Below are 25,260 nucleotides of genomic sequence, written 5' to 3'. Positions count from 1 at the left end.
TTTTATTATTTTAAAATTTTTTTAAAATATTTCTGATTTTACGAAACTAAAAACATAAACACACAACAATCCTTTTATTTACTAAATATAACATTAAATATAAAAAATATAAATATATTTCCATTACTAATCCGGATTTAAATCTTTTTGTGCTGTGGGATTAGAACTTTAGCGGGGATCGTTTGATAGACCCTAAGGCCTAAACGGCTTGGCATTTACTGATTTTACTTTGGGATTGAAAATTGGCGAAACAAAACAAACCGCGAAATCGCATGGAACAGCGCGGGCCTTGAGTCAATGGGCTGTTCGTAGTTTGATACAACTCCAGGGGCATCACTGTCATTCCACACCTTAATACAAAGTGTTAATAGTTTTCTACTTCTTTCTATGCTTAATCCAAGGTCGGGGTCACATTTTTGCATAGAAAAAATATTAAAAGGGAAGAGAGAGAAAAAGAGGAGAGAGAGAGAGAGGAGAAAGTTCACGCTGTTACGTCAATGGCGGTTAGGGTTTCCTTTTGATCCCGCGAAGCTTAATTCCTTCACTGTAATTAATTTCTCTCTCATTCTCCTTCTTCACAAAAACCCTAATCTCAAGGCCCCCCGAGGTTGAGTTATGCCCCTTCCCTGCTTTTGAATTTGAGGAGCTGAGATGGGCGCGCCAGAGAAATCACAGGCTAACGCCAATTCGATGCAGGCAAGTAATTGGAAACTTCCACCTCAGCTATGTAATCTTAGTCCTATGTGTTTTGTTTTGCTATTTGATTATTTTTGGAGTTGAAGTTTCTATCTAATTTATTGGTGCGGGAGCTTGAGGTTCTTCATGGAGTCTGATGCTATCGTTGTAGATTCCGTTGGACTTGTCCTGTTTTGCTTTTTCTGTGGACTTCTTAAAATAACTTTTTTTTGGCACTTGTTATTTCTCTTCATCCCCAATTGAATTGAATCGTTCTCTGCTGTAAGCCTGTAACAGGACCCATTTCTGAAATTTGCTGAGAATGCATTTATTTGTGCTGGAGTTTTGATATTTGTGGTTCTTTTAATTCGCATGAGCTTTTGTCGTGACTATGACTTACTTATTTTGGCTATGGCTGTCAAATAGAGATAGTGTATCTCACAATGATTCACTTGAGAGTAATCTAGGATTGCTTATGCAAGAAATGTAGTGTTTTGTGGAACGGGTTGCTAGGTGTCAATTAACTAGACGTAGCTAGTAGTAGAAAAGCAGCTAACAATTTATTTAACATTCCATTAATGGAATTGCACAATGCTAAAAGAGATGGAGTTGCTGTGAAGTGTTAAAATTGGAATTTACTCAAATACTCAATCAACATTGTCTTGAAAATTTGGGAGCAAAGTGTTCCAGATTTGAGAGAAAATAAAGGTAATTCATATATATAGAATGCTGGGTATTTTTTACTGGCACAACCTGAATCATAGTTAAGAACTAACTTCTCTTAAAAACTGCATGTCTTATATCAAATTTTTATAGGATTGACATTTAATTGTGTTCTTCTTTAGCTATTTTTGTCTATTTACATTTATCAGATTAAGTGTTTTTTGCTCTTTTATATAAACTGCCATGTTAATCATTTATAAATTCATCAATTTTAATCATGAATCAAAATTTACAATATACTTAAAGTTCGGTATACTATATTTTTTCTCAGTAATAAAACACGATTTATATTAAAGGGTAAAGTACTGTTTTGGTCTCCAACGTCTAGGGTGAATCCTATTTTGGTCCCTAACATTTTAATCGGCCTATTTTTATCCCAAAATGTTTAAAATGACATCAATGTTATTCCACCGTTAAATCCTTCACTAACACTTAATGAAATTGATGTACTACTAATAATGCTTTTGTTAAAACTACATTTGCTCAACCCCTCTCTCCCACCTTCACCCTCTTAACAAGTCCAACTCCCATTCTTCTACTCCCTTCTTCTTCCTCCTCAAACCCCTCTTGGAGAATTAATAGTGTAAAAGGTAGAGGAAGAAGGGAGTAGGAGATGAGATTTGGGCTTGTTGAGAGGGTGAAGGTAGGAGAAGGGGGTTGAGCAAACATAGCTTTAACAAAAACATTATTAACAGTACATCAAATCCGTTAATTGTTAGTGAAGAATTTGACGGTGGGATAACATTGATGCCATTTTAAACGTTTTGGTATAAAAATAGGACGATTAAAATGTTAGGGACTAAAATAGGATTCACCGCAAACGTTGGGGACCAAAACAGTACTTTGCCCTATATCAAAAGTTCCATAATACTATATTTTTTCTAGTGCTGAAGTTTTATTTAGGCATCACGTCATATCCTTACAAGATAACATGATAATAAATTTAATATTGGCTGCACCTTTTTACAAAATGATGAAGGCAGGAGTTATTTGACCATAGAACTTCTAGTTGCAATTTTATTTATTCGAGGTTTGAACCTAGAACCCTAAGACCAAGACGCCACTACTAGTGGCTTTGCAACTTTTTATTTGTTTTGTAACAATTGTTTTAGCTGTCATATTAACAAGAAAACACATATCTGGATTTACAGTAGAACACATAAGAAGACACATAAATGGGATTTACAGCAAATAATGTTTTATGAATGGTATCAGCTTTAGTGCTATCTGTTTAACTTGAATTAACTAAATTCTATCCTATCTGTCATCTAACAAGAAGGGGGAAAACCTCCACTTTCCTGCCTATTGTCAGTTGTTGTTAGCAATTGCAAATCTACTATCTAACATCCTATGTTGACCTTCTTATACATTAATGTAAAAATGATCCTATCTGGTTCTGATATTTGCTTGAGAGATAGGTTTAGATTCTGTTCTGATATTTGTGACCATATTCTTCCCTCCCCCCCACGCGCACTCCTTTCTTTTTTTAATTTTATTTCAGTCAAATAAAAAACAAGGAAACAGGATGATTGGAAACCTTTATTTTATGTGGGACTAATTGAAACTATTCCCCTCATTGAAGCCATTACTATTAAAGTAAAGAAAAGAAAGCTAAAAGAGTGCATTATACTTCACATGTTAGTGACTGATAACAGGATGTTGCAGCCTTGTAGGTGGGCTGCATAGAGATGATCTAGTGTAGTTTATGTGTATCTTTGTTCCTTACATACAAGTTCTCCTGTTGGGACTTTTTTGCATGATGCATGAAGTGTGTTCTTAATCCTTTTCTTTTACATTGATGCCATCAATGCTTGAATCTGGAGAGCTATATTACTTGATCCTTATTTCGTAATCTGTTGTGTTACTGGTTTTCAGCGTGTCAAGGTCTATCGTCTTAATGATGACGGGAAATGGGATGACCAGGGTACTGGACATGTTGTTGTTGATTATATAGAGGTTTGTACATCTTCCTAATGAAACTTTTGTTTGTGATTACTGACTAGCATGGTTCTTGTATCGAGTCCAACCATATAGTATCTATTATTAAGTCATGATTCTCAAGGGTTGATGAATGTGTTAATTTTGCTGAGACCACTGTTTTCTTCTGGTATATGATTACCATTACATTCCCCTTTTCTCACATAAATGTTTACAGTTTGGAGTTAATGTGGTGTGGATATTGAAAAGAATAAGTGGTCATTGGGCATATTACTGTATTCAAATGCGTATTTACAGTTATGGTTGATTTTCCTTTATTGGACAAGCTTTGAGATTCCTTGCATTTAAACAGCGATCGGAAGATCTGGGTTTACATGTTTTTGATGAAGACGACAATGATCAGATACTTGTGCACCGCATCAATGCTGAAGATATTTATAGGAAACAAGAAGGTAATTGGTAGTTTCTTGTGCTCTGTTTCTTGTGCTCATTCATTTACTCTGGTAATGTATCAGTGTTCTTCGTATTTGTTAATTTGATGGATGTTCTATTCCTTAGATACAATTATCTCGTGGAGAGATCCAGAATATGGTACAGATTTGGCACTTAGTTTTCAAGAGACTAGTGGCTGCTCTTACATATGGTAATGAATAGAATAACTAGTGATTTTAATTAATTTACATGTTGCTCTGGGTTTTGTTCTTGCTACTTTGGAATTGAATGTAATTACTGTCCATGTTTCATTCAGGGATCATATTTGCAATGTGCGGAGGAATATGCATTTTAATACAATAAATAGTAAGTAATGAAGATTCTTACAACTATATTAGTTTTTTAAGCAGGAAATGCTCACGTGTTGCACTGTTGTTTGCTAGTTAATGATTTTTGTTTTGTAAATGATTTGAATATTAACTCTATCATCTATCTAAAATTGTTTTTTAGGATGTAATGCACACACCATCAATGATAGATTTTCTGACAAATGTCTAATGGGAGATAGGGTTATACGCTTAGCATCTATTTGGTGAAAAGCTCATGATCTATATAATAGGACGATCCTTCTCAAACATGTTGAGAGATTGGAAAGCTTTGCTTTATAGATATTTTTTTTTCGTGTTTTGCTTCGTAAAAGGGAACTCTTACCCCTTTCCTTTTCCTCATCTTGATAAAGTTCTTTTTTCTAATTAAAAAAAGATTCTTAGGAGCTGATGATTATTTCTGCTAGTTGAAATGCACCACTATTTACATAGTTAATTGTTAAATATTTTGTTTTACTTTATTTTCTGAATCTTCTTGTTTGCTACTACATAGACTAAGCTCTCTCTCTCTCTCTCTCTCTCATTAGGTGAGCCATTTCACAGCGTCAACAGTGAGTTAAGGGAGTTGCCTGCTGTACAGCTATCCACACTTCCTATGATTCTTAAGGTCTGCCATATCCCTTCATCTTATTTTTTGCTTAGCTTTTGCTTACCTATTCCCCCCCCCCCCCTTCTTTTTAATTATTCGTATGCAAGCTATTTACGTCTATTTTGCATTTGTCCTCTGCGTTTTTTCTTTCACAATTTCATTCTTGTCAGAATCCTTTTTCATTTCTAACCTACAAGATATAAACGAATGAAATGTGTGAATAGTTACTTGAATAATCAATTTGGCTGTTTTCTTTGCAGATTGTGGTTGACAGTGGCATTACAGATCAGTTGCGGCTTACAGATCTAATTTTAAGTGATGTAAGCTGACATAAACTTTTGGAATTTATATCTGATGTATATTCATAGGGATGGTCAGTGACTTTCATTCTGTATACTCTGGTGATCTCTTACCATTGCTACTATTCATTTAAAGTTTGTATTTTTGCCAAAAACCTGTCCTTTTCTACAGTAATGAATTGAGTAAATTCTAAACTTGTTAGCTGTGGAGAGTGTGCAGTCTATGGTGCATGCATAGACCTGGGACTTTCTTATGTCAATTCCAAATACATGCAAACCCATGCAATGATTTTAACACTTAACAACGTTAGATAGAATAAAACCTTCAACTCAATTGGAGCTTAAATGGATGATGACATGAAGCATAATGTTATATGTTCTCATCTGTGCAATGTGTCAAGATTTTCTTTGCAATTTGCATATCTTGTAAGCAACAAATCTCTCTGAATTATTTGGACGAAGTTATTGAAGTGTCTCATGTAAAAATGTAAGATATTTGTTTTAATGGTTTTCAGATTTAAATCATATTTCCCGATGATAATGTGTCTTTCTCATGATGAACGAATTAAGTTTAGGACGGCATATTATGTTAATATTTAATATGTGTTTAAAGTCTAATTTCCACTACTGATATAGTGTTCTGCTAATTACTTATTTTACCTTGTTTACATCATAAACTTGCTTGCCTATTGCTTTCTGTTTTGCTTATCTATTATAAACTCTATATATCACATCATTCATCTGTATGGCTGAATGCTCTTTAGACTTTTTGTAAACTCCATCTTTTTGGTCCATGCATATTTTAAGATTTTTCAACTTTTCCCTCTCTTGTGTCTATAATGCAGCAAGAATTTGTTCGGAAGCTGATGGAAGTATTTCGACTATGTGAAGACTTAGAAAATATAGATGGCCTTCACATGATTTATAAAATAGTCAAAGGGATCAGTAAGTATTGATTACTGTGTCATTGTGTTAGATCCTTTTGTTGTCATTTATTTCTTCCTTCATAACAGGAATATGTTCGTCTCTTGCAGTTTTACTTAATAGCACACAGATTTTTGAGAGGATTTTTAGTGATGAATATATAGTGGACATTATTGGTGCGCTTGAGTGTAAGTTTCATTCGTCAGAAATTTATTTCCTGTTTACGTGAACCGGTGCCTCTCATACACTTATTTTTTCTAAATGAAATTTCTTTTATCATATCGTAATTGTATATTGGTATTCCTTACCTGGTAATAGGGGTTCTAGTTCCAATGTAATTGATTTTAGATGGTTTCATTCCATATTCCCCTTTCCATCTTACAGTTTTAGGTTCCTTAATCACTTGTTTTTTACTCTTTTTTAATATGCAGATGATCCAGAGCTTCCGTGTGTTCAACATCACCGTAAATTCTTAAAGGAGCATGTAATTTTTAAGGAGGTAAGTCCTCCTGCCTCTTCTCTTCAAGATGGTAGCTATATCTGTAGACGTGCCTGGAAGTTCTACCTTACTGTATTTTTTTCTCCCTTCTTGCAGGCCATACCTATAAAAGATCCCTTTGTCTTGTCAAAGATCCATCAGACATATAGAGTTGTTTTTTTGAAGGTTTGTCTTAATTAGTTAATTTTCATCTTGTTATTGCTGACTGGCAGACCGATTTCTTCCTTAATGCAATTTTTATTTTACTACTTTCCACATTCAGGATGTTGTTTTGGCTAGGGTATTGGATGAGGCTACTAGTGCAAATCTCAACTCCATAATACATGCAAATAATGCCATGGTAAGCTTCAATTAGTAGTACAAGACAACTTGGTTAAATATTGAGTTTTTAACTATTTTATCTTCATTATTAACTGCCCTGTCAATATTTTAGGTTGTTTCTTTGTTGAAGGATGACAACACATTTATCCAGGAGTTGTTTGCTAGGTTAAAATTGCCTTCCACCTCTCCTGAATCGAAGAAAAACTTGGTAGGTCTTGATTAAGACATTGTTTTATTTGCTTCTTGTAGGCTGTAGTCAGAACTTGTATGAAATAGAAAGACTGACAGGCATTTCCTTTACCTTTTATGAATATTAAAGAGGGAAAAGCTGGATAATTAAAAGATCGAATTTTTTAATTTAATCAAATATGGGTTAAAACAGTAAATCAGAAGACAAATTTTTAAAAAGTGAGGTTCTGCATGCGTTAGATTCCCTTTCCAGTTCCATCCTTCTGAATATTTCTGATAGTTGTTGGAACAAACACAACCATGACAGTTCTACTGTGAAATTTCCATCATGAAGAAACTTTTACAATGTGAATTTGCCCTTACCAGTAGATGACACTTACTATATACATGCAGTGCGAATGGTGCCTCTTGGTGACTTTTAGGATCCTTGCATGAGTTTATACTGATAGATGCTCCCTATTGAACACTTCTTTTCTTTCTCCCCCATCATCTGATCTTTCAAAACTTAAGAAATTTATTGCTCAGAGTATTAAACTTTTTGCTGTGCTCGTCCCCTTGGATAGGCTTTTACACAGATCTCAGGCTCCCTTGTTCTCTAGCTTTCAACTTGGCCACAGATTTAAATTTACCAACATTTGATCGATAAGATATTGGTAGAATGTATTTTCATAAATGTTGCCACATGTGATGAATAAGATATTGGTAGAATGTATTTTCGTAAACGTTGCCATTCTACTCTAGAATTACATTTGTAATTGGAAAGTGCAGAAAGTCAAAATTGTTTCTCCTTTTCATCTTAGCTTTCTGGTCAGAAGAGCCACAGAAATCCTTCTAAAATTAATATTTCATTTTATCAATGCTTATAAATGGCAAAATGTTACTTGTTTAATAGTTGTAAATGTCAAAGATACCTGAAAAAGAGTGATTTGATTAATAATTGAGCAAATATATTGATATTAGAATAAGGGCGATGTTTATCCTTCTAAATGAATCATAGTTATTAAATTTGAATTTTATCATATATTGATATGCTACATTAGTGAGGATATTATCCTAACTTGTATTATTATAACTCCTAAATTTTAAAGCTGTATTGCTTAATAATTGTTGTCTTTGTTGGTGCTGATTCTTGTTTTAAACTTGATATGCATCATTTATGGGATGAATAGGTATATTTCCTGCACGAGTTTTGTACCTTAAGCAAGAGCTTACAGATGGTCCAGCAGCTTCGGCTCTTTAGGTAATTACATGTGATATTGTGATCATGGAACTAGTTAGAGCTTTTCGACCAAGATTATAGCAGTGGTATTATGTAATCTTTCACATTCTATGTAATAATGTGCAACTGTAGTATGGTATTATAATCATTTATAATACTTTTCTGACTCTTAGCACTGATGTTTAAATCTTAATTATTTTTTATTTGATTTATTCTAGCTAGGTTTGCAGGTTTTATGAACCCTGTTGGTTCTCAGCTTTTAATTTTTATGCATGTTTTTAGGGATCTAATGAATGAAGGCGTCTTTGATGTCATCACCCAGGTTTTGCAAAGTCAAGATAAGAAGTTGGTGCTAATTGGGTACTGATTCCCCTTTGTCACCTTGATCTGTTCATGATTCAGTTTTGGGTGTTCATGCATTTCTTATGGTTAATTTCTAATGTGAACTCATTATGATGGTTGCAGAACAGATATCCTGATTCTCTTCTTGAATCAAGATCCTAATCTTTTGCGATCCTATGTTGTTCGGCAGGAAGGAATAACACTTCTTGGACTTCTGGTATGCTTTGCATGCGAATGAGGTCATATTTTTCTTATGACATGAATTTATAAAATTACTCAGAAGGTATTTATTAGACAAGTTATCCTGTACAGGTTAAGGGAATGATAACAGATTTTGGGGACAACATGCATTGCCAGTTTCTTGAGATCCTTCGCAGTCTATTGGATTCATGTACATTATCTGGACCACAGGTACCTGTTACTGATATTTTCTTTAATTTCAATTGTTTAACTGTATTTGTCACTGCTATGGATACGATAATAATGGTTATATATGACATATTTATTTTCAAGGTTTCCTTTGGTACCCTTGTTTATATAGGGTATTGTTACCTTTTCAATAATAATATTTAACGGTTGTGAATGTTTTTGGGTTACTTATAAATAAATAGTGAGGTGAACTTTTTTATTTTATTACAAGTTTTATAGATATGGAAACATAGTGATTTAAGTTAACACATGATTGATTCTTAGCCTTTAGCCACAAATAACTAAAGTGTTGTGGTACAAGAAAGTTACTTATATTTGTAGTAGTTTGAGGTTTAATTTCTTCTTGAGTGTAACAGAAACCTTGTGTTGGATTAGCAATTTGTTTATTTATTCATTATCCTGACATGACATGACTATTCTTGATTTTTAAGTTTAAAATGGAGGGGAGAGAGAGAAGCCTCCAAGCATAGTACGTATTCAGTTTTAGATTGTAATTCTCTCTGCTAAAATAAAATTTTGATCTTTTTAGTTGGTAATGTAGTTTGTCTAGGGTTGATGTTGCTATCATATACCAAAAAATCACTGGAACTGATACAGTTGAATTTATTCTTGCTAGTTTGGATTCTGAATTGTGTATCTTCTAATTATTGGAGATGTCAGTTAGTAGTCTTATTTTGCATTTGAAGTCGACTTGTTAAAAAGATAAGTTTGGATGTTGAGTAGTAATTTATTACACATCCTCTGAATTGTTGGAAAAAACTTCTTTTACATAAGATGGAAGTCTTTTTCTAGGTTAATAAGATATGCATTCCTGGACTTGTTTTATTGATTGTTTCAGTTCTATCTGGCAGAGGGACACAGTTATTGATATTTTCTTTGAGAAGCATTTGGGTCAACTGGTTGAAGTTGTTGCAGAATCTTGTCCTTCAGAAAGTATGGTTGATGCAAGCAGCAAGTTAATAGGCTCTAGAAGAAGAGCTCAATGTCAGAATGTGACAAAGCCAGAGATACTGTCCAATATATGTGAATTGCTATGCTTTTGTGTCCTACATCACCCTTACAGGATAAAGTATTACCTCTTGCTCTGCAGTTAGTAGAATTTTCTTTTCAGTGAGTCAGGACAATTCTGATCATGGATCTCTCTTTGCTGCTTTCAGGTGCAATTTTCTTCTTAACAATGTGATTGAAAAAATTTTGCTACTGACACAGAGAAGAGAAAGATACTTAGTTGTTGGTGCTGTCCGTTTTGTTCGTACTATACTTTCCCGCCATGTAAGTTCATAAGTTGTCTGAAATGGTGACTAAAATTTGAATTTATTCTGTGTTCTTTGACATTATTTCTTGTTGCCCAAAGGGATCTAGTTGAAATTCATGAAATTCAACATATTGTTGGTTGTGAGATGGCTGAACCTTTTTATGAAGCACCAGGTTAAGATACAATACTGATACGATCTGGTGCCAACTCAGGATATAATGAAGTTTAAAATAACTCTATGGGCCCTATATCTGAAGGCCAGTTTTTAAGAAAATAATAATATATGCCGTATCCTGTATGCTTTAAAAGTTGCTGTGTCCCAATATGGGTCACGTCTCACATCCGTGCTTCCTAGGTGATTAGCCTATTGTTAGCTTGTTGCTTTGAGCTTTTACTGTCATTCTCTTTATTTTTTGTATTTTCTTTCTGATGCCATTGTTGTTTCTGGTAAATTTTCAATGGTTTCCTCCTTAGATACTATACAACTAACAGTTCAGAGTGCTAACCTGCAGGATGAGCATCTTATAAACTATTTTGTGCGGAACAATGTTCTCAAACCAATTATAGATGCCTTTGTTGCTAATGGCATCCGCTACAATCTGCTCCATTCTGCTGTTCTGGAACTTTTGGACTATATACGGAAGGTGCCTGTTCTTATTGGTATTCATTTCAATACTAATGCTGCAAGTATTTTGCACTGATATCATTGCATCGTGTAGGAGAATATGAAATCATTGTTGAAATATATAATTGATTCTTTCTGGGACAAGTTGGTGAAATTTGAGAATTTGGCATGCATTCACTCTCTCAGAGTGAAATATGAGCAGGTATTGTTATCTTAAATTATCCACTAGTCCTCGGGATAGGTGTGCCTCATAGGTTTGAGCTTTACTTATATGCATGCTTGCAGTCTATGGATAATGGTGGCACAAAAGATGCTGCTAATGTGGTCGATCTGCGAAGAAGAACTGATGAGCGTGCTCTGGAGGAGGAGGAGGAACATTACTTTAATGAGGACAGGTACGCCTCTCTTCTCTTAGTTATTGAAGGAGGTTTTATACAAGCAGGATAAAGTCTCATGGCTATTTTGTGATGCAGTGATGAGGAGGATGCAGCCTCTGCATCCATTCCACCTAATCAGAAAAGGGAACGACAACCTAGTTTATCTAATGGAGTTGCTACAAGCTATTCACAAACAAGGTAGACTGGTGTTTCTTTTTGACTTTTTGGTTTGGATTTTGGAAGTCAATATAATGTAAATGTAAATATCTAATATGTTCATCTTGATTTTCAGTCCAAGGTCCGGTGGACTGGTTGACTATGATGATGATGAGGATGATGAAGATTACAGGCCACCGCCAAAGAAGCAGAAAGAAGCTTCTGAAGATGACGGGGAAATGGAGTTTCTCCGGCTCAAAAGGAATCTGCCTTCAAAGGACAAGGAATCAGAACATGTGAAGAAGCAGAAGTCATTCAAGAATACAAAATCTAAAGATAGTGTTTTTGCTGCTTTGTGTTCAACCTTAAGCCAAGCTGTGCTACCTGGTAACAAAACTACAAACAACGTTCATACAGGTGGTGCACCAACGATGAACTCAAGTGAAGACAATCAGGGAGAGGGGGCAAATGTTTCTACAAGTAGCTCTGAAAATAATAGCAAGGAAGCAGCTGAAGATAACCATGTAGAAAAAGAAACCGCAGCCTCCAGAGGATTTTCTGATCGCTTGCATGGAACGTCAGATAACATACAATTGAGTGGAGAGGAACGTCCATTGGTTCCGCCAAAATCGTCGCCAGAGATGACCGTAAATGGATCATAAGCTTTTAGAATCACAAGCAGGAAAGCAGATCATTTGTTCCATTTGACGTATATTGCTGGTGACCGACTGCCAAAGCAATACCTTTGCCTTCAGGGGGTGATAAATTCTGATTATGAATTCCAATATTCCATCGAGGACATGTGGAGAGATATACTGTACAGGCCACTACGGCAGGAAGACATTAATACAGCTGCGTGCGAGGATCTGCTCTTATCCTTCAGTTTCCTATTTCAGGCTTTGAGCTTAGTAATTGTTGCTTTTGTATAACGTTTCCTCGGACTAATAATCTTATGTTTCTCTCTCCTTTCCCACCCTCTTCCCCTCTCTTTCTGATTTTTATCCCCCCAGCTCCTTTACTTTGATAGCGCCTTGCAGAGGATCCAGGATGCGGGTAAGGGGTGATCATGTTATGATTTCCTTTGTCAGAGTTAGTTGAACTTCGTGATATAGGGCACCAAATATATGCCCAACACAGGTTTTCCTATTTTTTTTTTCATTTTTGTCATGGGGTTGTGGATGTGACGGTGGTAGGGATATGTGCAGCGAGTTTGTTGGGTCAATTTTTCAGTAGTGTTGTAGGGGTCATCATCCATTGTAAATGTGTATTCAACTGTTACCTATGCAATGGACTTCTCTTGATGAGTTGATTCTCTTCCGTTGGAACTGGATTTTCATGGGCTTGTGTTACCTAGGCTTTGCCTTATTCTCGTGTTTTGGTTTAATATCAATATTTGTGGTGTGTTATATATGCTGTGTATTGAAACTCGGTGCTTGGGCTAAGGAGAGAACTACTTAACCGCGAACTGATCCCTCTACTTGATCTGGAAGTCGGTCAACAGCTCAGCTATGTGCCCTTCTCAAGAGAGATTAGGTGAGAATGTGAGTAAACGTTTTATTTATGTCCTGCAAACGTGTTTTGCTAGGAATAAGCTACAATGGACATGTTTTGTGGTATCCTTGTTGCCGTTGACTGCTCTGGCTCTGTTTGTTCCGCCGATGGATATGGAAGCTTTTGCGAAGTAATCCATCACCTACTAGAAATAAAACTATAAAAGCCGAGTCAAGTGTTGCCTGATCAAATATATACTTTATATTCCCTCTACTGTGTTATTGAGTCTCTGATAGCATGTTCTTAAATAAAAGAACTATTTCATGACCACAAAAAAAAAGAACTATTTCAATTAAAGTTGAAGTAGTATTTCTCCTAGCGAAGTACCATTGCAATACAAACACCAATAATAATAATAATGACGATAATAATTTGTTAGCCCCCTTCTGCAGTTTAACTTTCCTCATTTGCATTGCACATATATTACGTGATTCACGTCTAAATTTGAGCCGGCATGGATATTTTAAATATCCTGTAAAATTAATAGACCGAGGAGATTCATGCCAATACTTGTGTAAGCAACGGCATTTAAACAGAACCATAAAAATTACTAAATTAAGAAAGTCCTAATACTCTCATGACAATAGAAACTGGAGCTTACACAACTTGCAAAAATCAACTATGTAAACATCTCCAAACACATGGTATCTCCATAGTTTAGTCTAATGCAAAAAGCTTAAATCAACTTCAGAATACGTTCAGAACAGAAAACTAGTCGCAGAAAAGAAACACAAGCCGGGGCCATCTATAGCAAAAACCTTATTGTACATTAACCATATCATAATAAGGACGGTATCTGCTTAAACTCTTGTTGATTGCATATGAATGTAGAGATGGAAAGATCCTCAGATTGTGACTTGCATTCACTAAATCGTTTGTTTGCTCCACACAATCTTCACTCACATTCAGCGTCTTCGATTGTAGTGCTTTTTCCGTCGACGACTCCTGTCATCAGAATCAGAGTCTGATTCTGAATCTGAATCAGATGATTCTGAAGACGTACTATACCTCCTGCGCCTTCCGCCCTTCTTCTGCTTCTTCTTCCTCCTTCGCCTTCTTTCTTCCTCTGAATCAGATGAGGAACTGTACCCTGAACTACTTCCGGAAGACTCCGATCCTGTAACCGATGAAGATTCGCTGCCACTATCAGTCTCAAATACTGAATCCTCACTATCACTGCCGGAATCAGAGTCAGATTGATATTTCCTTTTGGTTTTCTTAGAACTCACTTTGGCCTTCTCATCCTTAGTAGCATCGGGATTATTATCATCCATATCCAAGCTCACAGAAATATTCAGTCTCAACTTGGGATTCTTAAGTTGCTGTGTCCTGGATGGCCTCGACATGTAAACCCGCTCGTTCTTACATTCGTAGGTCCAGTGACCACTTTGGAAGCACTTCTGGCACTGCGCTGATCCGCCAATGGCAGACATTGTAGGCTTAAGGTCTTTCCTTTCACCCAATCTAACAGCTTTCTCAGTACTCATCAAATACATCTGCCTTTTGGCTTCCCTCTTCTCCTGCCATCTGCTAGGCCCTTCTTCCTTCTGACCATAAGCATTCCAAAAAGGTTCCAGAGAAAACTAATTGCAATCTATTGAAAGCCAAAACCTGCGATAAAGAGAAGCAAAATCATTTAAAAATTTAGGTTAAACAATCTACAAAAACGCACCATTGCAAATCCTAATAGACTCGAATAATAATAAATTTAGCTGTACACTGTTAGGGTTCGGTTACCCTTAAAAGAACGGAAAATCGAGGGGGACAAAAAGGTACGAAACGACATGCAAGAATTTTAGAGACTACAAACTAAGGATAGAAATTAAGAGAGGCGAAACAAATAAACACTCGGGATCTGGAAAATGAGAAAATTTTAGCGCTAACCTTGGCAGTCTTGAAGGTGGATAATTGATTCGAATTTCGAAGTAGATTGGAATGGTTAGGGCTGCGATCTCTTCAACCAGAGCTGCTCGTATTTGGAGGCGAAGAGAAATTAGGGTTCACACGCTTATCAGATCAGATCGAATATAAAACATGAACAAAATTTGAGCTGTTGAGCAGCATAACGGGGCTTATTTATAGTTAAGATAAAGTACTATTTTAAATAGGATTAATGTGATTTTACGGTTAAAATTAATACTAATAGTTAACGAAATAAATAATATAAATGTTAACATTGTTATTAGTTGAGTTATATTTTTTTATGGGTTAAAAAATATAACTAAATTTTTTTTGTAATATCTTTTTTTTTTGATTTTTTTTCAATCGTATAAAACTCTAAATCCTAACAATCAATCATCAAGTCACCAAAAAAAAAAAAAAAATCAATCATCAATGTTTAAAAATTAAAGGAAAAAATTTTGAATTAGTGATCGATAATTCATCGATTTTACTTATATACTAAAATCAAATATTATTTGTTCTTTATTATGCAAATTGTTTGTATTAAATTTAACGATAAAACTATTAAATTCGCTTAAAACTTTTTTGAAATTGAAATAAGACGTTTAAAAATTTTTAGAACTAAAATAAAACGTTTAAAATATTAAAAATCAAATTAAAATTTAGTTCAAATATTAAAGACCAAAATAATTTATTTTTATTTTTATTTTTAAAATTTTGGATAACAAATGAATAATTATGTTAAATAATCAAATAAATATATTTTTTGTAGACTTGTGTTTCTTAAAAAGAATGAGAATAATTGTTATATGAAATTATAACACTATTTTATTGTAGTATGACTATTTTTTAAGATAAAAAAAATGTGCAGTTGAAATTTTAAATTACCATATTTTTGCAAAATTACCATATTTTTGCAAAATATGTTTTAATCAAACACATAACAGAGAGTGTCAATGAGTTATAGTTTGGCATGGTCTCCCTCTCTCCATGTTCATCCAAAAAAAATTACGAATTCGAATTTTCTCATCCTTAGTAAAAATAAAAGAACACAATCAACTACTAATATATAATTTATATATAAATACATATATAATTTAATTTATTTTTAATATATATTTATATTTTAATATATATTTTGTACTAATAACTAATTTTCACGATTAATTTTAATGTCCACGTTACAAATCAAATTTAAGATAAACAAAATCACTGTAAAAAAAACAATAATTAAATCAATTATTATATATAAATTAAATCAATTATTATATATTTATATATAAACAGTTTAATTTATTTTTAATATTTTATATTTAAAAAATGAGAGAATTTAAGAGAAAATTACCACTAAGCTAGTTTAAGGCGTAGTTTTTTATGTCATAAATTTATTTATTGTTTAATTTATTTATTTATATATAAGACCCAATAAGGATAAAATCCACCCAATAAATATATTTTATTTATTGTTTTTATATTTTAAACATATATTGTTTAATTTATTTATTTTTAATATTTTGCCGAAAGCTTTGCTTCATATTTAAGCTGTAAACAGTTATATCTATATTGCGTTTGAGTGACCTCTGAGTTATATTGATACACAATGATTAACAATCTCTTAACAGAATATTTTAGGAACTGTTCATGTAATTACTGCTAAAACTAGTGTCACGTTTAATTCAGATGCTCCTTGTAAGGGAAGAAGCTTGTTAATTCGAAAGGCCTTTAACAGGGAGGCCATGTCCAACACTACAAATTCGAGATAAGACAGAAAAACTTGCCAAGTAGTTCAAAAACATGTCCTAACTAGTAACTAGAACAATCCATAAATCCACCAAGACAACACGAGGGTTTTCAATTATCAATTTCAAAAGTAGAATCTTTAAGAGGGTGGTCATCACTAATATTCTGTCTAGAATATTCCGGTAAGAAGATTTGCTGCGGTCGAGATTGCAGCTCCAGTAATAGCACATTGCACAATCTGTTCATGAGATGTGTCTTCTGATGTCAGTGCAAGTGTTGCCCCCGTTACTGCTCCTGCAATTACACTGTTTTTCTGCATCATACAGAAATCAAATGGTCATGTCAACTTTGTAGCAACCAACATAACATCTACCACTATAAGCAGCTAAAGAAAATAATAGTTACTACTAACCAGAAGTTTGATCCTTAATACTTAATACCCAAATATTTTTTAATTAGTCAGAATGCTATTAGGCTAATAAGCATGTTACATGTATTAGTTATCTTGAAAGGAACATCTAAACTATTGGAAGCTCCGCCAGAGATCTCTTACCAGTGTAATATCACTACAAAATAGATAAAAATAAATAGAACAAATAATAAAAAAAAAAAATTGTTGGGTATTCATTACCCAATCATGAGCTCCACGAGCTTCCTTCAGCCCATATGTGAGACCAGAGTATATCCCAGCAGCCAGTCCTGCATTTTAGAAAAACAAAAAAATTCTCTTTACAAGAGTGGAAGTAGGTAAACACAACACACCTAAACGTTTGGTTCCAAACATACTGGCTGTCAAACGGACTAGCCCAACCCATTTAGGTCCGGCCCGTTGAGCCCGTGGATTAAATAGGTTGGACCATTTAAACTCGCATCATTTGCGGGCCATAATTTTTTAGCCCGATCATTTATAGTCTGCCCCAAGGGTTAAACGGGCCAATCTGTTTATATTTTTATTTTATTTTTTGAAAAATATTTTAATAAAAAATATCAGTTTTAGGTTTGAAAAAAATGTAAAAAAAATTAACGGGCCACCCATTTAGCCCGCGGACTAGCCCATTTAACCGTCATCTTTTCGGGTTAATCGGACTCAACCCGTTTAACTTGAAAATTAAACGGACTTAATTTTAGAGACAAAACCGGTCAATTTAAATGGGTAAACGGGTGGCCCGATGAGTTTGGTCTGGTCCATTTTGACAACTCTTTATATAGTTGTAATAATCAATTTTGCCTGAATACAAAGGCAAAAAGAAACGGTAGTAATTGGATAATTGGAAAATTCACATATGATAAAAGCATATTGACATGTATCATTACCCCATTGCAAGGACTCTTTCCCGGTATTCTTCACCTGAGCAAGAAAAAAATAAAGCCGTCAAGGGAAAAGAACTCTAGGATATGAAAGGCTAGTTCACTAATCTCTTATGGAATGTATAAAGGGAATGTACCAGAAATACATATACAGCATTCGAAGTTTTTATGAACTCACCATGGCCTCAAGGGATTTGCTGCTGGTCTCTCCTGCATGCACAAAAGCAAATGGGAAACAAATATTACTATTTTTCCCAACTAATAACAGATTCACTCCCAACCCAATCTCCATAAATGGCCACAATTTCTCCTTTTCTTTTACTATGTTTCAAAATTATTCATACGGGCATGTTTGATGTACCTCTGAGACCGGGCAAGCGATGTTTCTTGGCGCCAGAAACTTCGGGAGGCATGCCACCGGTATTATCAAGCCCTGAACCTATACATATCATTCCATGAAATCGGAAACTGAGAGAAGGAAATGAAAGTAGCAATTGGCATTCAAATAATAAAAGGAAAATAGGAAGGGAACATGGTAGTACTTTCAATAGCAGTGAAATAAGCCTCACGGGACACGGCTTGAACCGCTCCTATCTGCAACAAATGAAGAATAATTATGAGAACGAGAATGAGAGAGAGAGAGAGAAAGAGAGATCAAGTTAATTAGTTGTTAGAAAGAGAACGCACTCCAGCAGCTTTGACGAAACTTTCAGCAATACGGTTGAGGAGAGGGTGACCGAAGTCGAAGAGCCCCCCTTGGTTGAAGCTGCTAAGCTCATCAAGCAGTGAACGGGTCTCCAAATTGCTGCTTTTAGAATTCATCTTCCACTTGCACTTACAACACCCAACTGATAAGATAGGTAACAAGGAGAAGAAGAAGAAGAGAGGAGGTGACTGGTAAGATCAGTGGGAGGTATGAAGAAGAAGTAGTAATGGAAATGGAGAACACGTGTTTGTATGATCCACACGTGGATGCCCCTAAAAGTGCCAGAGTCCGCAATAGCTGGCAACTTATTTGCAAAAGAGTAACACCTGTCCTCTCACACACTGACATTTTCTCCTCATATATTCAATTAAGCGCAGCTTAATTAAAAAAAATAAACAAAATAGTATATAAAGTCCTTTCGTAATTTCACTTTCTTGCATGTAGATTCATATTATATTTGTGGTTTAATTATATTTACTCAAATACACTTTATATTTGGTGGGTCCATGGGCTGTTGAGGTGTCGAGTGAAAATGAAACTAAAATGATAAGCAACCTTCCTAGTTTAGTATCCATAATGATAATGATGGATTGGTTTGTTCTGTGCCTATCGTTTTGTTCCTGTAGAAAATGGTAGAAAGAACTACATAACATTTATTTCGTTCTACTAAGTTATTTTGGCCAAAATTGACCAGAGTATTTTAAAGACTATGCATTTGTTTAGCCCAAAGTTAAACCTGGCGAAATTTATCTACGATTAGCAAGTGGGAGTTTGCAGGAGAAGGTCTTAAGATGACTGTGTACAAGTTCTGCCCTGAATGGTAGATCATTTTTCTCTCTTGTTTGAAGAGAATTTGGTTCTTTCCCTCCCTACTCACTTTCATTTTCGATTATAGGAAACTTTTTAATAAACAATGCTGTGGTTAATAAGCTTTGAGATGATAAGCTTCAATAGCATAAATATCCACCAACTAATAACGTAAAGTATGTAGTTTCAGTTTGTGTATAATTGTTTCCTATCAAGTTTGAACCAACACAGTGAACTATAAATTAGTAGAATGCAAAATACCTGCCAAAACATAAACACGATAGTGAAAGATAACAAGGAAACTAAGTCTTCCACTGGTTTTATTGATTCAACCATTTTCATTTTATTTATGTGTATCCATATCTGCAGCAACAATATTCTTTATCCTAAGGAAGACAGGGAGCATAAAATTCTCTTCTTCGCTTGCCGCACCTGTGATCATCAGGTTCTTCTCTTTTCTTACTCTATATCTGAAATAAAATTTCACAAAACCATATTTAAAGATAGTCATTCTCCTAAATCACCGGTTCTTTTAGAAGTAGCCTTTCAGCATTACCATCAGGATAGTATTGGATGACCTTATTGAATTCTTGTTTTCTACATGGCCAATTTGTGACCCTTGGTTTTTGTTATTCAGATTCAGACCCAGTTGCTTTATTTGGATGAAAAATACAGGGAACTAACTTCTAGTTAGCTTAAGTGTTTATAATTTAGGGTCTAGAATTTAAAATAATTTAAAATAAATTGGTTAATGTTAGCTGAAAAAAGTTGGTCATCTAGCATTACCCTATTTGAATATGTCTGTTGGAACTGTCATAATATAACTAACAGTTATTTTTTGTTCAGGAGGTTGCTGACAATAACTGTGTGTATAGAAATGAGATATATCATTCGGCTGAGGAGCGAACTCAAGTGTTGGAAGATGTAGCTTCAGATCCAACTCTTCCTCGTACCAAGTCTGTTCGTTGCGCTCAATGCAATCATGGAGAAGCTCTCTTCTTCCAGGTTAACTCATTAGGCCCACTTTGGGTAAACAAGTTACTTAAGTTACTTAACTTTTGAAAAATAGTTTAAACAATAAATGATTATATTAAAAATAGCTTATAAATAAGTTATTTTGTATTTAGGTTTTTAGTTCTAAAAGTACTTATTTTATAAAAATGTGATAAAATAGTAACATTATAAGAGAAGTAATTTTTTTTTAATTTTTCTATAAGCTCCTAAATAGTTTTTTAAAAAACCGTAATTTGGTTTTGAAAATTACACCAAACATTAATACTACTACCTTTCATAAATCAGAAGCTAAAAAAAAGTTATTTTTTTGAAGCTTTTCAACCGGACTCTTAGTTGTACCACCTATATTGAATTGACTATGGCATGGTTGAATGAACCATATTTATGCTGGTTAGTAGAATAAAATCTTGTGGTATATTATAGTTAGCAGTTAGGTGGGTAAGATGTTAAGTATTTGATTCGCATGCAATATGCAGGCAACTATTAGAAGGGAAGAAGGTATGACACTTTCTTATGTTTGCTGCAACCCAAACTGTGGCTACCGATGGCGAGATCAAGATTCATAACCTTCACTCTAAGTCTCTAATCCATCTTCTCATAAAAGATATCAAATCCTTTCATCCTGGATAGCAGCATAGGGAATTAGTATATGGAGTGATGTAGAATTAGATATGTAACACGACCAAAATGATGAGATATGAAAGCATAATATTGTTATTATATATATTATAACGTACATACATAGGATATTACAGGGAACATGTTAAATATAAAACAGATCAGCCTCTCTTTTATTGGAAATTAAAGATATAATCTTAGTCCCGATCAGTTGCGACGCTTAACAGAAGTGTAGGTGGTGGAGGAATCAAAGCCACCGAAGATGATGGAGCCATTACCATTACCCTCAGCATGGCCAGTGTTGTTTATAAGACCTTTCAAGTTTTGTGTCTCTGTTTTGTTCAACGAGTTTCGTGGTTTGGTGCTCTTCCTTGATGAAGCAACACCACCACCTTGGTTGTGTAGCGGCCTTGGCTCAAGGTCAGATTCGTCCTCATCGTCAATGAGGCCAAACAACCGGAAAAGAGAATCAGCCATTGATATTTAGGTATATGAAGCTTTTTTTTGTTGTTTTTTGGCTTAGGCTAGAGAGTTTAGGAAATATAGTATGGTTTTATATCCTTGGCAAGGAATATGTGGTAGCAGCTTGAACACTAAGCTAAGCAAATACAGTATTAAGTTTCTCCTACCATATGGGTGTGGTATAAGATTCATATATTCTAATATTCAAATTATTTTCCATTGAATAAATTTATACCCGGTAAAAGTATTTCAGAAGTAAGCATTTTAGATATTTTATGAAACTGAATTTAATTATTTGTATATAATCAGAAATTGTGTCTTTAATAACTGCGATTTCGTTTAATTTTTGGTGAGTTTAAAAACAAAGTTACATCTTTTGTTAGCTAATTTATCAGATTTATTAATGAATAAAATGACTGAACTGTATAACTACTAATCATGCATATGAATTTGATCCTTCAACTTCAAACGTTAAGAATATGGTTGAGTGAAGCAAGTCAGAATTTCCAAATCAAAGGTTTAAACTCCCTACTCATGTCTTTGAGCTCGTAGACTTTCCTTCCCTTGAATTAAATTGGCCAGGTCGTGATTCTTTCTCTTTTTTCCTCGTGTTATGTTTTATTTCAGTGTAAATACTGTCTATAATATTTTGGTCCGTCATGTCAAACTTTGCAATTTCAAATCCCCGATACTCACATTTAATATATGACATGAATTTGATTTCACCAACTAAGTTGGGTTGGTTCAGTAGTTAGCTCACTAATTTGCTTAAACAAGTGTGGAATTTGAATCCCGTCTTGTACATACATTAATTTATTAGTCAAGGACAAACCCTTAAACGGAGTTTCGATCTCTGATCCGCGACGGGTTAGTCTTTAGTCTGCTAGATTAAGAGATACCGTGGGAAACCAAATGAATTTGATTTCACCTAACTAGCTTGCGAGATGCTGCTGTTAAAGACTTAAAGTTCCATATTGGACAGTAACATGAATCTTATTATATTATTATGAGTACGATACATGCATGAGTTTAGTACGATATTATTATTATACATAATCTTGTTTGCATATTATCAAAGGATTAATTAGATCATGGCTTCCTCTGGGATTCAAGGATTGCTAGTCAAGGTGCCAAAGTTGATGACACCATTAGCGTTGCCCTTCACAAATCCGGTCTGATTTGTTAGACCTTTTATATTTTGAGACCTTGTTTTGCAGCAGTTTTTCCTCTCCTGCTCTTCACATGGAGTAGGAGTAGTGGTGGCGGCAACGGCGGCAGTAGTGGTGTTCCTGTTAGGCCTAGAATCAGCTTGTGTTGGTCTTCGAGCATCACTCGTGCCAAGAGCAATATTGCAGATTCCGGACGCAATCCCTGCCATTATTGAAATATGATGTTGGTATAATCTGCTTCTTCAATTAGGTTTAGATTAGTTTGGTGTGGCTGAGGAGGAATAAGCGTTCTTTTTATAGCTGCAGCTTGAAGGGAATTTGAATGAGCATGAAATGTAAATACAGTTTTTAATTTGCTTTGGTTATTTGTCCTTCTCTATCTTGTCCAAAATCGTATAAGATGCTCCAATAATAATCAAGTGGCGCCTATACTCTGTACTCATATATGGACGAATAATAAAAAAAGAAGTAAGATTATTATTCATTCCTCATCTCCATGTACGTGTATATCAAAAATCAGTCATCAATATAAAATATATGTTAAAATATAAATACACATTAAAAATAAATTAAACTACGTATATATAATTATATACAAATATATTAGTGATTGATTTTAGTAGTTAATTTTGATCTACGAATATCATTTTTATTCCTCATCTAAAGCTGTATTGATAAGGGAATCAATGCAAAGGTGACAGAGTCCTAACTTTGATTCATATTCCTTTTATATCGAATGTTATATAGAATGGATCATTTCTGATAGAGTAGTTAACCCTTTGGTTTCTTTCTCTCTTCGTAATACTATTTCAAGATCACTTAAAATTTTTAAGTACTTGATTCATTAATGGTGCATTATTATTAGGGAAAGTCTAGGGGGCCAACAATCCTATTGAATTTTGGTCAGCATGTAACCAGCAGAGAAAGGTGAGCCATTGGATGAAATCTCACACCAATCTCACACCAACAAATCATCATTGATGGCTAGTTGATGGTTAATAATCACAAAAGTTGCTGGCCTCCTAGCATTGCTCTTATTATTAAGAGTATCGGTTTATTTTTTATCCTTGAAAAAAAAAAAAAAGCATTGCACGGGAACAAGAATACATTTGGCAAAAATCATGTCATGCAATTAATCGAGGGAAGAAATTATACTACCATTTTTCGAAGGCTAGATTTTAAGTTTCAACACCTCACTCACAAACACACATGGACATAGGCCCCCACTTACTGCTATAGCTAGCATAATATATAAGTATCATACGAAAATATGTTTCTGGATAAAAAAAATTGTTAGATGATAAATATCCTTTTCTTTATATTTATCTTGTACAATACTAATATTAATATTAGTCAACCTTTTTTTTTTCTTTTGTACTAAGAGTGTTAGCCTTCTAGTATTTTCTTTTTTTGGATATATATTTATGATGGATCCGAGTTTAAAATTGCAGATATAGTGAAGAGTCTTGCAGGTACCTCCTATGTTGCTCATTAAATTTACCCGGTTGATTATTCTTTTTGTGTGTTTATTTGGAGCTTGAAACCAATGAATCTTCTTGTAATATATATTAGCTAATATATTATTTCTTCTTTTAACTAAAGAAGAAGTCACGTACAACAACGAGAGAGTTTATTCTAACATGTATTTAATATTTACTCATTCATCATATGATACATGACTTTATGATTAATTCTCCGTTTGAGTGCCTTACACATGCAAGTCGCCAAAGTTGATGGCTCCGTTAGCATTGCCTTCAATGCGACCTGTTTGGTTACTGAGTCCTTTTATGCTCTGGCGAGTGTAACATTCTCCAGACATGCGATGATTTCTTCCGGGAACCGGCCTCGGACATGATTGTGGTGGTGGCGGCGGCAATGACGGAGGAGCACTTTGAGTTTCACCATCATCTATGCTATTTAGCACACCTACCAGGCCCTTGAGTGCATTAATCTTTTGTTGCAAGTCAGCCATATATGGATACTATGTTGCTAATGAATGCGTTATGACTTATGAGAAGAGATTGGATCTCCTTATATATATAGATGCATGGGAGGAAATTAAATATTTCTGTCCATTAATGAAATGTAAATTAATAGCAAAGAATGACCATTGTGGCTGGAATAGAATAATCTATATATCAAATAAAGTGCACTCTCGGTGGAGTATCATGTTCCGTTTTAATTTGATGCTATATACTTATTCTTTAATAATCAAAATGAGTTTGTTAAGACGAAAGCATCTTACCGTGATAATTCCACAAATGCCATTAAATAGCTATCTGTTAAAAACTTGGATTTTTTAATTCCACAATAGTTCCTTCTTGTGATTCAGCACAAGAAACAGATTGAGAATGTTCAACTTTCTTCGAAGAAGAATACAATATGGAAAAGTAAAAACATGTGGCTGCTGGGATTCGAGCCCAGGTCTCCACGGCCACAACGTGGAATTCTTACCACTAAACTACAGCCACTTTGTTGTTCAAGTTGCTTAAACAATAAAATAGTAAACAAGCGTTAAGCCGTTGAGCCGTTTACGCACAATCTACTAACTATTAACAAAACATAATTAGACTAAAGCATGTGGATGACTATAATTGAAAGCCTG

At 34.4% G+C, this 25,260-nt stretch overlaps 5 protein-coding genes and 1 non-coding gene across 7 annotated transcripts; 2 read left to right on the top strand and 4 right to left on the bottom strand.

Annotated features, from left to right (window-relative positions):
* The first annotated feature begins 413 nt into the window (after positions 1-413).
* On the top strand, positions 414-12,691 carry LOC130969597 (uncharacterized). 2 transcript variants are annotated; one of them, XM_057895404.1, is made up of 24 exons: positions 414-696; positions 3,274-3,354; positions 3,689-3,788; positions 3,895-3,979; positions 4,085-4,134; positions 4,682-4,761; positions 5,004-5,063; positions 5,888-5,987; positions 6,077-6,154; positions 6,398-6,465; positions 6,562-6,630; positions 6,728-6,805; positions 6,899-6,994; positions 8,145-8,215; positions 8,477-8,554; positions 8,660-8,753; positions 8,849-8,947; positions 9,817-10,034; positions 10,123-10,237; positions 10,733-10,864; positions 10,940-11,047; positions 11,131-11,240; positions 11,319-11,420; positions 11,515-12,691. In XM_057895404.1, the coding sequence occupies exons 1-24, from the start codon at positions 652-654 to the stop codon at positions 12,038-12,040; spliced, it is 2,643 nt and encodes an 880-aa protein (XP_057751387.1). In that variant the 5' UTR covers positions 414-651; the 3' UTR covers positions 12,041-12,691. The 2 variants fall into 2 exon arrangements, with proteins under 2 accessions (XP_057751387.1, XP_057751377.1); XM_057895394.1 differs by having other exon boundaries at positions 6,398-6,630.
* An 816-nt stretch (positions 12,692-13,507) lies between these two features.
* Positions 13,508-14,491, bottom strand: LOC130933225 (uncharacterized; the record flags this gene model as incomplete). The annotated part of the gene is made up of 1 exon (XM_057862778.1): positions 13,508-14,491. A coding segment is annotated over one exon (657 nt), but the record flags the coding sequence as incomplete, so codon positions are not given.
* Positions 14,492-16,489: 1,998 nt separating this feature from the next.
* Positions 16,490-18,788, bottom strand: LOC130945237 (outer envelope pore protein 16-2, chloroplastic). The gene is made up of 7 exons (XM_057873969.1): positions 18,567-18,788; positions 18,422-18,473; positions 18,241-18,318; positions 18,058-18,089; positions 17,886-17,919; positions 17,203-17,270; positions 16,490-16,884 (listed from the first exon to the last, which is right to left on the bottom strand). Exons 1-7 carry the CDS (start codon positions 18,699-18,701, stop codon positions 16,741-16,743), a joined length of 543 nt encoding a protein of 180 aa, XP_057729952.1. The 5' UTR covers positions 18,702-18,788; the 3' UTR covers positions 16,490-16,740.
* A 588-nt stretch (positions 18,789-19,376) lies between these two features.
* LOC130933216 (DNA-directed RNA polymerases II, IV and V subunit 9A) lies at positions 19,377-20,972 on the top strand. The gene is made up of 4 exons (XM_057862767.1): positions 19,377-19,405; positions 19,762-19,837; positions 20,239-20,397; positions 20,883-20,972. Exons 1-4 carry the CDS (start codon positions 19,377-19,379, stop codon positions 20,970-20,972), a joined length of 354 nt encoding a protein of 117 aa, XP_057718750.1.
* A 132-nt stretch (positions 20,973-21,104) lies between these two features.
* Positions 21,105-21,577, bottom strand: LOC130942675 (uncharacterized). The gene has a single exon (XM_057871022.1). It carries the CDS (start codon positions 21,499-21,501, stop codon positions 21,232-21,234), a length of 270 nt encoding a protein of 89 aa, XP_057727005.1. The 5' UTR covers positions 21,502-21,577; the 3' UTR covers positions 21,105-21,231.
* A 3,477-nt stretch (positions 21,578-25,054) lies between these two features.
* Positions 25,055-25,126, bottom strand: TRNAH-GUG (transfer RNA histidin (anticodon GUG)). The gene has a single exon. It is a non-coding gene; the product is annotated as a tRNA-His (tRNA).
* Positions 25,127-25,260: the final 134 nt, after the last annotated feature.

The sequence above is a fragment of the Arachis stenosperma genome, chromosome 1 (genome assembly GCF_014773155.1).
Source record: "Arachis stenosperma cultivar V10309 chromosome 1, arast.V10309.gnm1.PFL2, whole genome shotgun sequence".
Lineage (NCBI taxonomy): Eukaryota > Viridiplantae > Streptophyta > Magnoliopsida > Fabales > Fabaceae > Arachis > Arachis stenosperma.
Note: the sequence above shows the minus strand (reverse complement) of the source record. Positions and strands in the feature narration are given on the sequence as shown.